This window comes from Gymnoscopelus braueri (assembly GCF_963280865.1).
Source record: "Gymnoscopelus braueri genome assembly, chromosome: 2".
Lineage (NCBI taxonomy): Eukaryota > Metazoa > Chordata > Actinopteri > Myctophiformes > Myctophidae > Gymnoscopelus > Gymnoscopelus braueri.
The window spans coordinates 47,889,139-47,903,394 of NC_137604.1; the positions used below are offsets into that span (position 1 = coordinate 47,889,139).

Sequence of the window (14,256 nt, forward strand, 5' to 3'; positions counted from 1 at the left end):
TTCATTTACCGCCCACACGCAATTTTGGGTCGTGTGACATTGTTACCTCCCCTCCCTAGTGATTTCCTTCACAGTTTGAGACCGTGTTTTATGCCCCCCTGTGTGCTAAGAGGAGGTGTTCTATGTTTGGCCTGACCTCGTGTGGAGCTCCTTTGAAGACGCTGGCAGTTTGGTAGATGGTCTCGGTCCACAGACGGACATCCTCGTTCTCCAGCTCCTCAGCTGTACGGTACATTGACTTGGGAACCAGGCCACCCTCTGGCACCTCACACTGCAAGAACAAAATGACACACACACACACACACACACACATACACACACACACATACAGAATCAGGTCAGTAAAAGACACTCTAAGGTGGTTGGTATTCTACACTGTACTGATTGCTTCTCCCTCAACGGCAAATCATTTTACAAAGTCTCCCAGTGTGCAGCAGATGTAAGTTGCTGCAGGTACTTTAACCCACCAATTTTGGACATGTCTTGTGTTTCCATGGTAATCAGTGTTTCACAAATACAGTAGTTCCTGACACACAAAGCGCTTTGCTTGGACAATTCACTGTTCTTTGAAGCACTCGACCCCAGCAGAAGTACTGTAGTGTACTGTATGGTATGAACATTGCCAAGAGATGCATTCTGAGGCTGTGGAAATCAGACTCTGTGCCACAGTTTGACTCAGGGCTGAGAGCGCTAGTTGGCATTGCACATGTGGAAAGACTGAGTTTCCAACTTTCTGGTCGAATTCTGTGGAATATGGGTCCTGGTGCTACAGAAGAACATGATGTTGCAAATGAGCAGTGATGTAATGTCAGTTTAGTTTTGTTATGTATTTTTTTCTTATAGTTGTTTTGGTGTTACTGTTTGTGTCTGTTATGTACATATCGTTTCTTTCCAATGGTCTACTTATTTAGTTTTTTTTGTGTGAGGTGGGAGGGAGGGACTGGTTTACGTTTGTTTGTGTAATTTTGGTTGTTGTTATTGTACTTGTCCTTCTGTTGAGTAGAAAAATAAACCATAAATTTAATAAAAATAGGATAAAAACAACACAAATAATTACACCTCAATTGTGTCTCTTTTGTCTCATCAATTAAAGCTTTTGAGCAGCGATGAATCGACCTAATAGTGGGTGTTCGACTAGATAACTACATCTCTGACCATGGAACAAGTAGTGAAATTACTAATGCAATAGCAAAACTAAAAGTATCTTTATCAAGAAGTAATGCGGTTATTACCACACACACACACACACACACTCACCATGCACTCTCCCCCCAGAAAGTCAGGAATGATCTCCTTGTCAATGTAGTCCACCATTCCTCCAGGGCCCTGGTAGTCATTACCTGCGTAGATCAAAAACTTCTTGCGGGTGTTCTCATCGATGAACGGACTCACCTGGCATGGAGGACGGACAGAGGTTACTCATGTTAACCCATTAAGACCCTAAATGGGTCTACATTAAGATGTCTTTTTTTGAAAAACATATGTTGCTATATCAGTGGTGCTCAAATTTTTTCATGTCAAGGACCACCAAAATTATATGTATTTGCCCACAGACCCCCCATCTCAAAATATTTTGTTCCAGGGACCTCCAGAAGCAAAGATTTGAGTTAAAAATGTTCCCTTTAACACATTCCATGCCAGACGTTAATCTCATAATGTACTCACCAGTGCCAACGTGTTATTGTTGTTTTTTTGTTTTTTTCACGTCGCCATAGACCTTGTTAAAATCCTTAAGATTGAGCTGTGCACTGTTTGTAAACATCGCCGACATCTCACTGATTCTACCAGTGAAATCCACGTGTCAAACGGAGCTCCATTGTTGTAGTTAGAACGGTTTACGTTAAACAGTGATATGCGAGGAGAAAAAACTACAAGGAGAAAATGGAGTTTCAGTTTCGTCATTAGAACGAGGGCCGACGGGATCGGCAAAACCGGATCCCAAATAATTCTGTTTCCGGTGGTCAAACCGGAACCGGAAATGGATAAAAAAAAGTGCACTTTTGGTGAAATCAAAACAATGTAATAATAATTTAATACAAATATAAATTAGAAAACATCGTTTTCAGCGTTGCGTCACTAGTTTGTGTGCTGGGGAGACTCGAGCTAAAAGGTTTGGGAACCAGTGCTGTGCAGTGCATGCATCTCCTTCCTGGGTCTCACCAGTGTCCAGAGCACGGGGAAGACTCTGGGAGCCCTCAGTATCAGCAGACGGCCCAGTGTCTCGGGGTAGTTGGCCTCCACCACCTCTATGATCCTCAGCAGGGCCTTCACCCCTGGCCTCCATAGGTGACGCATGTTCAGACCCTCCAGATCCACCACACATGTCCAACAGCTTCACACACACACACACACACACACACACAAAACTTTCCTATGAATAAAACTGAAAGTAATGTATGAGCAATGTCACGAGAAAAAAAACATGACCAGGTTTTCAAGCCCGTTAGTTCAAGATGTTAAACAGCTTCATCAGGAACAGAACACAGTGTACTATGCAGTGTACAGTCTTAACCGCCCCCCCTCGTACCACTTAGTAAACATGTCAAACAGACATGAATTTTAAGTGTTGAAAGCGCCTCTGGCTAACACTGTAAGCCCCCTCCCTCGTAGCGCACTTCACATGCATTCCTGCATGGCTTCTCTTCCAGCCACCTCTCTCACTCACTCCATTCTGATACTGTACGATCTAAGAGATACCATCTCCATTAGGTCTATCTGTCTCTCTCTCTCTCTAGTGCATACTTTAGATTTTTGTAGCAGTTCAAACTCTTCTGGACTTGCTCATTGTAGATGTTAAAATCCTGCACCTGGGATGAACCCAAATAGCTTAAAGGGATATTTCTTCACTTTTCGCTTTCAAACATGTTTGGGGTCATTTTAAAGTCTACTCAGGCTTTTGTGTGCACCCCAGACAATCAAGTTCCTTGATTCAGTATTTAGATATTTCATATTCATTTTATCCTTCCTACACCTATTGTAACTTCAAACTCCATTTCAACCATGTTAGATTCATTGAAAACACACGTCCTTGGTTCTGGTGAATGATATTGTCCTTCTAATGTGTGAGGGGGACGTGTTTTTTCAATTACTTTTTTCATTCGTTTTAAAAAATAATAATGAAAAAATTACAATAAAATAGAAAAATAAAATCAAATAAATGAAAAGGGTAGTTAAAAGAACAGCCCCTCACGCATTAGATGGACAATATCAGTCACCAGAACCAAGGACGTGTGTTATACCATATTATTGTTAACATTGTTCATTTGTGCAATTGTACAGTCTCCTGACAGTGAGAAAATGGATATGCCAATCATATATCAAGATTCACAAAGATTTGAAAATACTAAATACATCTTTGGATTTGTTTTGTTTATTAAGTGAAAAATATGTGGTTTGGATTGGATTAGTCTTTATTGAGCGACTGTCAAGTATCTACACCAATGCTGCAGTAATACAGCTCTAAATCAAAATAGTGTTAAAAGGAGTGAGCACTGCAGGTTTACCTGATGGGTCGACCAAACACCTTGGTGTTTTCCTCGCATCGTCTTAAGCCCTCTTCATTGATGGACAGCACCTGCAACAAGAGAACACAAGAGGATGGTTGCTGTTCATCATACAGCCTTACAGGATCATTTGGGTACATTTTTATACTCTCAAGAGTGAAATTAATATTGCAGATGATGAGAGCAAGCTCTCGCTTACACATAAACATACCTGTTAATACATCCTATTGATTGAATTAATGCATGTTGCAAAAATGTTACTCACATGTCTAAGCAGAGATTCCTCTCCCAGCGCGCGGACCAGTCCTTTGGTGTCCATCTGGCCCAGCCTCAGGATGTACATTGGACGGCCATCTGGCAGAACACACAGTTATCAGGCTACAGTATGTAGTGCATACTACAGGCCCTTATAGAGGATTTCAACCAAACGCTGTTTGACACAAGCCAAAGCCTTAGCACACATCCGGTCGGCTGTTTGTTGGTAACTACTGTATATTATCTTGTTTTTCCGACACCCGGCTCTAATTCTGCATATCAAAACTTTTTTTTTTAAATAACCTCATGACAGTCAACAGTAGAAACCATGTAGGCTGGAGGAAACAAGAAAACGAGGCTAGTCTGGATGCATTTCTGAGTGTGTGTAACTCGAGCCTTGGAGGGTAATTGGGAGATCCACGTCTCCAATTACGTCTCCATATCTATGTATGACAACATAGATATGACCAGCTATGAGGTGACCTATATCCACACATGCATAATATCGTTAAGTATGTCAGTGTGGGTGCAGTGCACCCAAACAGCAACACCCATCCCACCCTCTCATGTGTTGGCAGCTGCTGCCTACCTCTGTCGTGGTGGTGCCAGCCTCCGGTGTAATAGTCATGGAGGACCTGCGGCGAGGTCCAGGTCTCCAGCAGGTAGTCCACCTGGTGCTGTTTCCTCCAGGTCAGAGACTGACACAGGAACTCCCTGGCCTTGTCCATGTTGAAGTCCCTGGCCCGCAGGAAACGCAGGATGTGCTCGTCCTTAGGGATCTTGACAAAGTGTTAAACAAAGATAGTGAGATGTACAAGATGTACAAACTGAGGTAAACAAACAGAAGTCATTTAGAGGCTTAAGTAGGCAGGGGTGTCAAACTGACGTGTAGATCAAGTGGCTTCTTTAAATTCAGATGTGTGTGTGTGTGTGTGTGTGTGTGTGTGCTATAACAAGCTTTTTACAAAATACAGGTAAACTCAACTTTTGTGGTCACATATGGTTAGGACTTAAGCTAAATTGCAGTGCAGTGCATAGTCAAATTGTAAGTGTAAAATAATGAATATACATTTATTCAATATTGTCGTGTGTGTGTGTGTGTGTGTGTGTGTGTGTGTGTGTGTATGTGTATATGTGTGTGTGTGTGTGTGTGTGTGTGTGTGTGTGTGTGTGTGTGTGTGTGTGTGTGTGTGTGTGTGTGTGTGTGTGTGTGTGTGTGTGTGTGTATGTATGTGTATGTGTACAGTATGTGTACAGTATGTGTATGTGTGTGTGTGTGTGTGTGTGTGTGTGTGTGTGTGTGTGTGTGTGTGTGTGTGTGTGTGTGTGTGTGCATGAATTACCTTGCCTTTGTGCATCTCCTGCAACCACTGGCGTAGTCTGATCAAACAGCTCTCCTGTAGAGGGGTTAGGTCGCCCAGGTAACGTTTAATGTAGTCTGCATCCAGCTTGTCTGTACCACACACAAATATCATGAAGCATCTTACGTGATCGTAGCAAAGTCAAACACTGCAAGCGAAAGGTAATGAAATGTGATCCCAGTGCAATTCTTCTATTCACTTGACTAACCAAAAGAAAGCCTTACGTTATATTACCCATAGATAAAAGAGAGAGCCCATTTAGCAGTGATTACCAACCTTCAGTCTGGCTCTCCGTTAGGCTGTCTGCCTGGCTGGCATTGACCTCCTTGGCTGTGTCCTGGGTGGCGCCGTCCTTGGCACTGGCAGGCAGGGGGGTGGCGATGTCGGGTGTGACCACCGGGACAGGTGGGCTGATGGAAAGGGGGCTGGCAGGGGGTGTCAGGGGAGGGGTGGACGGTGCCCAGAGGGGCACGTGGGTGATTCCCTCATCGTCCAGTTCCTTCAGGTAGAATTCTATGATCTCTTTGCCCTGAGGCGAGGGAGAGGAGGGAGAGGAGTGGTGCAATGGAACAGTGGAGGAGGTGGCGATGAAGAAGAAGAGGACAAAAAGTAAACAACTATGTCAGACAAGCAAGGGCACAGGTATGTTAACAAAGATCATGTTTTCTTCATCTACAACATCCACCATGATTAAAGACAAGAAAGTCCTGTGTGCTCTTTCAGTCAAGTGGTTGGAGCAAGTAATGGGGACATAGAGGTAAATGACAGGAAGTGTAATTATATTACCAGTATCCAGCTCAAATGAGATCAGCAGGCGGTTACACAAGCTTGTTTAAGCTATACGAGGGCATGGGCCAGATTATCTTATGCAACAATAAACTCTTACACCAGTGCCCAGTTGCAGAAATTACATTACGTGTCAAACTTAAGCCTCTTTGGTTATCTTTGTTTTGACTAAGGCTTTCATAGTAGATACTGTCGTACGACGTTACTGGTACACTTCAGTTACTATGGTTACAACAAGTCATTGGCAAAAAAGAAGAAGTTCTGCTTCACTCACATAATCTTTAAATGTTAACGTACAGTACGTGATAGAATCATTATCAGTGTTCGTTAGCATCACAAAAACTGCCAACAAAGAGCACACAAAAAAATAATAAAGCCAAACTGGACAGAAGAGGAGAACGTTTTTCTACTCGAAGAATGGAATGCAAAAATCAATCATGAAAAGTCCATTTAATCCGGCCATAACAACTAGGCACAAGCTGAAGATGTGGCAAATAGTAACGGACAAAATCAATGCTAGAAATGCTGCCATGTGATTGGTGGTATATGTAGGTCCCTTAAAATCTTCTACGGTCCTTCTAGCAAGTATGGGAAAACACTTAGATGTTAAAGGGGTTTCCCTTACAACGTCCTAAGGAAATCCTTATGGTGATTTTATGCAACTCATTTTGTTTCCAAGGCATCCTTGAAAACGTAAGGGCCTCCTTAGACTAAAGCCTGATTTACTGTATGCTTAGTTACACACCTGTGATGCACGCTGAAAAGAGCCGAGCCAGAAGCTCACACAACGCATCACAAGTAGATCTACGGTACTATTTTTGACACGTGCCACTGGCGTACAGTCAAGTATAACCGTGCTTTAAGTGGTTTTCTGTCACTGTGCTCAGGCTTCTCCACTACACAGCGAAGGGGCGATATGTCTGCAATACCAATGCTGCTGCACTCAAAGTTAGGGAAGGAAATAATAAATATTTCAAAACATTTGGTTTTCCCGCTTGTTGTTGTTGGTGTGTGAGTGTGAGTGTGTGTGTGTGTGTGTGTGTGTGTGTGTGTGTGTGTGTGTGTGTGTGTGTGTGTGTGTGTGTGTGAGAGAATGCCTGGCAGTGTTGAAATGTTAGAGGTACCGTACACAGTAAAATCCTCAGTGTTCATTTATCAGAGTCCATGTAGTTCCATTTGTACACACTGAGTAAAATTAACACTGCATGATTTTACAACGTAGGAAATTAGTGGTTGTGTTAACGGACCTTGTTGATGCTAGTAGCATACTGCTTCATAGCGATCTTCTCCACAGTGCTCTCGAAGCCGAAAAAGGACTTGATGTCCAGGCTGGCAGTCTGCTCGAAACACGTCCACTCTTCATTTTCAGGGTGAACCTGTGTACCACACACACACACACACACACACACAGTGCACAAAATGACCATGTTACTATGGTAACCACAAACACGCAGCTTGACTAAATGATGACTCACAGAGAGAAAATTACACAGTGGGAGCTGTGAGTGGGAGCAGCTATCGCACGCGCACAGCTCTGCATGGAGTCGTGGTCGCAGCAGGTGATTTTGTGTACACACGCATGCGTCTGAATGCACACAGTAAACTTTTGACTGTTAACCACTTTCAACCTGGTGTCCCTATTTTATGCATATCATTATAGGCCCACAAATACTAACAGAAATAAGACATTTTAAAAGAAAAGAAAATAGAAGATCTACAAGTTCACAGTGTGAGGTGTAAGTGAGCTTGTAGATCAGCTGATCACTCAGATCAGACGGTCAAGTGACCACTTGGTCAGGAACACTGGTGCCAAGATCCAGACAGGCAGAGCATGGAAGGCACAAGAATGTGTGGACAACGTCATATTAAAAGCACCAAAAGCTAGTCGAAAGAATCCAACAAGGCCGGGCCGGGAGGGAAGCCACAGAAGCTTTAGCCTAAAGCACCTGTGAAAGGAAGAATTTGGTCGTCACAGAAGACAAGTTCTTTGTAAAGTCTGATGGTGAATGCCAGCAACGCCAGTGGACAAAATGGAAGGGCAATCTACCAAGTTCAGTGGGATGTAGTGACCTGTGGAAAATGCCTCTAGTGTGGTGCCGGGACAATCCCATGCCCAATCCAACTGCCCAGGCCCACACAGAACATCGCGCCTGGCCCCAGAAAATGACTCGTCAATGAGAGCGCACCTCGACAAGCAGCTACGTTTCTCCAATGACATCACGACACCACCGCCATGCTGAGACCTGACGTCGTCCATGGGAACAGGGCATTCAGGAAGTATATGAGAGGAAAAAGTTGCGGTATGGTGAGTTAGTGGCAGAATGCCAAGACTTATCTAGTCTTTCTGTGTATGTCTCATAACAATTAACATACTCCTGTAGTACTAGCTGGCCCTGTAAGCCATTTGGTAAACAGCTTACTGACTATTAGGTGTGCTGCATAGTGCATATAGTACATGTGCTAACACACTTGCAGCTAGATTAGCCGTAGGTACCAAAACATTTCAGTTTTGGCCAAGTCCATTAGACCATCAGTCTAATTGTGAGTCTATCAGAGTTAATGTCTGTTACTGTGTGCGTGCCAAATCTCATGATAATAATTACCCCCGTGTGCAGCCTTGGATGGTGGACCTAAAATTGTTTGGAGGATAATACAGTGTGCTTGACCTCATTCATTCAGAGCGAATCCATTAACTCAAGAGCAGGCCTCAGGTCAGAGTTTAGGTTACTAATACACAACAGTGGCGTGGGCCTGGGGGTTGAGCACAGACTGTGCTGGCTTCAGATCTGTGTTTGTCTGAGTCCATTCGGGCAGAATGTGTTTGTGTGTGTGTGTGTGTGTGTGTGGGGGCGCTAAATTATTCAGCAGAAAGATGTCTTGGAATAGCTAGTGACAAGTGGGAACACAGCTTTCTCTGTCTATTTAGAGACGCTTTGAAAAGGAGGCAGGAAGGAAACAAGGGGGAAGCGAGAACATTAACATCAGCGCATTGTCCACGGCTGGCTAGGCGGAGGCTGAATACAAATGTTTAGAAGGCGTGTTTAAGTGCATGCGTGCGTTCGTGCACTACTGACCGAGTAGCAGCAGGTTTCATGGATGATAACCCGATTGGAGAAGGTCTCATTGTGGGACTCGATGTGAAGTGTCCTCTCCCGTCGGTTCAGTGTGTTCCTCTGGATGAAGTACACGTAATCCACCCCCGCAATCTGCAACACACAATTACTTGCAGTGAATATCTAAAATATATAACACCCAAAACATTCACTTTATTTTGAAGGCAGCAATTGTACTGTCAGACTAGTGGAGGATGCAAATAAGTTGTCCTTCCAGCCCCGATTTCCTCTCATTCTCTGCCTAAGGAGGTCATATTTTGCAGGGTGTCAAGGGGGTTCTCAGATCTGTGCGCCACACACCCTTTTGAGGAGGCGCGGGGCGTCCACATCCAGGGCGCAGCGCCGCTCCACCTTGTGAGTGGATCCATCCTCACTGGTCTCCTCGCTGACCACATCGCTGGCCACGAACATGGGGATGAGGTGGCATTTCGGGAAGCGCCTCTCGTAGGCCTGAGAAAGGAGGGTAAGAAAGAGAACAGTCGTTTAATTGGTATTCTGACATCCTCTGACATCTTAAATTCATCAAAAACATGTTTTGCACTGCAGTAACAGATTAATGCAAAATCCATGAGCCCCATTCTAAAACACAATTTTAGAATGGCAGGCGTGCCTGCAAATTAACTTCATTTAGCGGGGGGTCAATGTAAGACCGATAAAAATACGTGGGCAGAACAAAAACCAAACAAAAGTCCATTCTGCTTCATTCTGCACTGCTCTCGGTTCCCAAGGTTCTCTGTGGAGTTGAGCCAGAGCAGCCAGTGGTGTTGGCTTGCCTACAACAAAAAAATTGTTCAATACAAAATAATTGTTGCCGTTCCCAGGTGTGGCACAACCGTGTTCTCATAAACAGAAAACAGAGACACGCTATTGTGCAGATGCCAAGGCGAGCCGTTACACAACAGGGCCTTTGCCGGTACACAGTGTCGCACGCAGTAATACTGCAGCAGTATGATGTTTGGATCCGATTCGCACGATGATATACAGTAGCTGCAAGCAGGGTATGGCAAGTCTAAACATCAGACAGAACTGGTCTGCTGAGGGCGAATAGGGTCATGCCAAGCTAAGAGGTTGGCATCATTATTAAAGCTTCTATCCATAAGTTTCATGTCCTCCCTGGGATTTGAACCTGGGCTTCCGGTGTGGGAGACCAAACTCTACTGCTCTGCAAGACGAAATCCCTGCTTGACCAAGGGTGATATTGCACATGTACGAGTTTGAGGCAGTACTACTTGTTAACCAGTAGGTGTTCTACCCGACACCAGGGTCTACATTTCTCAATGAAAGACCACTGCAGATGTGCTCGTTATATTGTATTAGCTAGCATACGCTACCCCCTTTTTATCCCAAATGTAGTCGTTATGCCAATTAATTCCTCCCCACACACATTTCTGTGTGTTGTCACTGCTGTCGTATCCTACTGGCTCACCTGCCAGTGAGGAGCCCCCACCGGGAGGACGTAGAGCCTCCGGTCCTACTCCTCCCGCCCAACACTCCCTAGGGACAGGTGCCGGCCTACCCTGTAGGAGTATGTGCCGTGTGTGACAAAGAACAACCTCCCCACCCGGCTTCCCTCCCCCAAACACGAGCCAATTGTGTTCGTATAAACACTCGACAAACCCTTGATGCACCGCGATGGATCATGAGGCCTTTTCTAATAGCTTGACTAATTACTGTGAAACTCTTTGACTGAATGTGAAACATTGTGGAGCAATGCAATCTGAGACCGCAATGCTGAGAAGGATAGAGACAGAGTGAGAGAGAAAATAACAGAAAAAGAGCAAAAGAAAGAAAGGAGTGGAGAAGAAAACAACAAAAGTGAAAATGGAAGTGCAAAGCCACCGCTTTCGTCAAAGGGAACAGAGCATGGAAACATACTGTACTGTAGTGTGAGACTGAATGCAGAAACTCTCTTTCAGAGGTGAGAGGAGAAAAGAGGGAGAGACGAAAGAGCCAGTGCTGTTCTCAAGGGGGGGCTGAGCCCTTAGTTATAAACTGTATTGTCTGAGATCAGTTCAGGTCCTGTGGAAACTATAACAGGACAGCAACATTACTGCCACATAAAGATGGTGCAAAAAATTCAACAAGAGCAACCAACAGCATCCCACACGCCTTTGTGTCAATAGCACATTCATATTGAGTGGTAAATATATGTCACTGTGTTTGGCAATGCTTTTATTTGTATTGTAAATTTGCAATATTATGTGAACAGAATAATACTTGAATGTTCACAACTAGGTCAATTGTGGTAATCGCTTCTTTGATTGTGAAAAAAAATCCATGACCCGTTACAATATTGCCTTGACAAGCATAGCATTTACAAGAGGGTTTGGACTGATTAGTATGGGAGCAGTATCAGCAGCAGGATACTTTTGTGGCATTAGTAGGCAGTCAGCAGGGTACAGCAGTTTCTGACATACCAGTGCCAGGGCTATTGAGCCTCTGACTCCGTGCCCTCTGCCCACTGGCTGAGTGAATGCTGAGCTCTGTTGTTCAGTGCCTGACAATCTAGAACACAGTGGCCCGTCCTTTGTATAGCAGTCAGCACTACAGCACTGACTGTAAACATCAGCTGTCCATAAAAACAACCCTTGATCAACAACAAACAAACAGCCAACTCAACCATGGCAAGTCCCATGGCATCCCCAAAATGGGGATCTCTTAAACAAGTCCATCTAAAAAACACTTAATATGGTAAACAATATTTTATTTTGAATGTTGAGAGCTCTGTGTTGGTGTAAAACTGTGAAAGAAAAAAAGCTGATGGTTTGAAAGGATTCATTGTATTATATCAATGATGAATCAAATATAAAACCCCCCTACCCAAAAAAACGATGTTAAAATTAGCCCATGTTGCATCTTCGAACACAGCCTCACTTTTAAAGGGGATGAAAAACAGGAAGCCTAGAAAAGGTCATCTTTCCAGGCTATTCTTCACAGAGAAATGGAGTGGCATGCTGCTTTGTTCTGTCAATAGACGCAGGGGAGTTAAATCAAAGTCCCATCCAGTATTATAGTCTCATACATTGGCTAAATGTGTTTTGATTAGGAGGTTGCTTTGATAACAGACATTGTTGCATTCGATTTCTGCAATGTCTTTCTGACATTGGCACTGACTGAGCACATTTGAATGGAGAGAATCATTCAGAGCATTGCTTTTACCAATCCCCATAACACAATGTGTAAGGGGGTCAGCACTAGCATTGGCTAAAGCCCCTAAAAATAGAAGTGCCAAAAACACAAGCCTGCTTTTGCTTTGCCAGTGATGTAGGTTGCTGTAAAATGTAACTGGCCAAACTCATTTCCACATCAATTTAATTATGTACACTGCTTGAAAATCTGTAAAAAATTATAATAATAATAAAAAAATAAATATATATATATATATATATATATATATATATATATATATATATATATATATATATATATATATATATATATATATATATATATATATATATATAAACATATATATATATATATAAACATATATATATATATATAAACATATATATATATATATATATATATATATATATTTAAATATATATATATTTTTGTTTTTACCTTACTGTATTTCATGTAGTTTGCCATGTGATGAGTGACTGTCTGCAGCCAACATGTTGACACACTGGGTCCTACTATAATCTGCATATTATAAGAGACAGATACTTTTTTTTTTCTGTACTCAACACAATTTAAAATTTAGGAAGAAACGATTTGGACCTTAGAAGAAATCCCACTATAGAGCCCTGCACAGCTCCAAGAGAACCAACTTCAAGCACAAATGTTGGTTTCCCCATCATGCATTAGGGGAAGTCATGCTAATTTCAAGTTCACAGCTAAACCAAAACCTTACTCATATGGGTGGTTTGTTTATAAACAAAACAGTTAAAGCCTATCCAGGATATCTCCACCTCCAACAGGATCTGACCCACATTCAAAAGTCTGAGTGTTGATCCTGAGTCTCAATTTAAACTTAAGTAAGGTTCTCCCACTCGTGACTTAGGCCATGTGTGTAAATATACACACAACTGAAGGTACATTTTGGGAGTCAGTGAGTCACGTTATCACGTAGTTATACAAAAAAGCATCACTTGATCATTAACATTGATTAAAAATAAGAATATATAATGCAAGAAATGAGTCCAGTAGGTTTGGACCTAAATTCAGAGCCAGGCCCCAATGCTTAGCTTGAGCTTTGAAGCACAAGCTCACAGCAGGTTCCTTGTAGTGACTACTAGGCTTAATTAAACAAAACATCTGTGATGGGAGGAGCACACTTAAAAGCCACAACAATATACCTGCACTTATCCACCCACAATGATGTCCAGCCAGTTTCATAACACGTGGTTAAACCAGACCTTTTGTATGTTTTCAAAACTAATCTAATCTGAAGTCACATGCTTTAAGATACTGTGACTCCCAGCTGTTGTCTTAAAGTATAAATCAACCCAAAAAAAGGGCAACCCAAACTTCACGACAGCAAATATTGATCTTTCTCTGATTCAATACCTAAATGAAAAAGAAAGTTATGCACTGTATAAGTCAGTCTAGCTAGTCCTAAGCGAAGCAAAAGACTGGCTCACAAGGCTAAGCCAGTTGGGGTGTGTGTGTGTGCGTGCCGTGCGTGCCCCTGCGTGTGTGTGTGTGTGGTGTGGTGTGGTGTGGTGTGGTGTGGTGTGGTGTGGTGTGGTGTGTGTGTGTGTGTGTGTGTGTTCCTGTAGTTCCCATAGCGACAGGATACATTCCAACACACCTCCACTGGCCAAGATGTGAGCAATCTTGAGATGTGGGAACCCTTGAATTTGCCTGGAGATGTTAGGTTTTTTCCAGACACGCATGAGAGAAAATATTAAAACAATCCCCTGTTACTCCCTTCCTGCATACAGAAAACTATTTTGCTGCATTCAAGGGATTTAAGAGGGCTCAAGAGGGTTTATTTGTCACTCACTCCATGTCATACATGTACAAGCAGCGAAATGTTGGTGGCATGTTCAGCAAAACTGTGCTAATAACACAATATAATAAGATAATAATAATGCTAAAAATGGATGTAATAAAAGAGCAAAGATAAAATTGGGAAATAGTATAGGTAAAACTACTTTAGCAGCAATGCACGGATACATAACTACATGTTATGTTAGTGCGTGCAGTACTGTATGTAATACAGGGAAAGAGAGTGTTGATCTTACCAAGAGGCAGCTATACAAGATCTGTCCTGCTAGAAATGTCTCA

General features: G+C 42.8%; 1 protein-coding gene across 2 annotated transcripts in view; it reads right to left on the reverse strand.

Annotated features, from left to right (window-relative positions):
• The window catches only part of LOC308075533 (SEC14-like protein 1), a 35,563-nt gene that overhangs the window by 4,852 nt on the left and 16,455 nt on the right, over positions 1-14,256 (reverse strand). For both annotated transcript variants that reach the window (XM_080415472.1, XM_080415471.1), the window contains exons 3-13: positions 9,319-9,468; positions 8,980-9,111; positions 7,153-7,281; positions 5,396-5,648; positions 5,102-5,211; positions 4,348-4,537; positions 3,769-3,857; positions 3,504-3,574; positions 2,161-2,332; positions 1,258-1,392; positions 137-271 (exon numbers count right to left, since the gene is read on the reverse strand). In XM_080415472.1, coding sequence (XP_080271598.1) covers positions 137-271; positions 1,258-1,392; positions 2,161-2,332; positions 3,504-3,574; positions 3,769-3,857; positions 4,348-4,537; positions 5,102-5,211; positions 5,396-5,648; positions 7,153-7,281; positions 8,980-9,111; positions 9,319-9,468 — 1,566 coding nt within the window. The remainder of the gene's footprint in view (positions 1-136; positions 272-1,257; positions 1,393-2,160; positions 2,333-3,503; positions 3,575-3,768; positions 3,858-4,347; positions 4,538-5,101; positions 5,212-5,395; positions 5,649-7,152; positions 7,282-8,979; positions 9,112-9,318; positions 9,469-14,256) is intronic.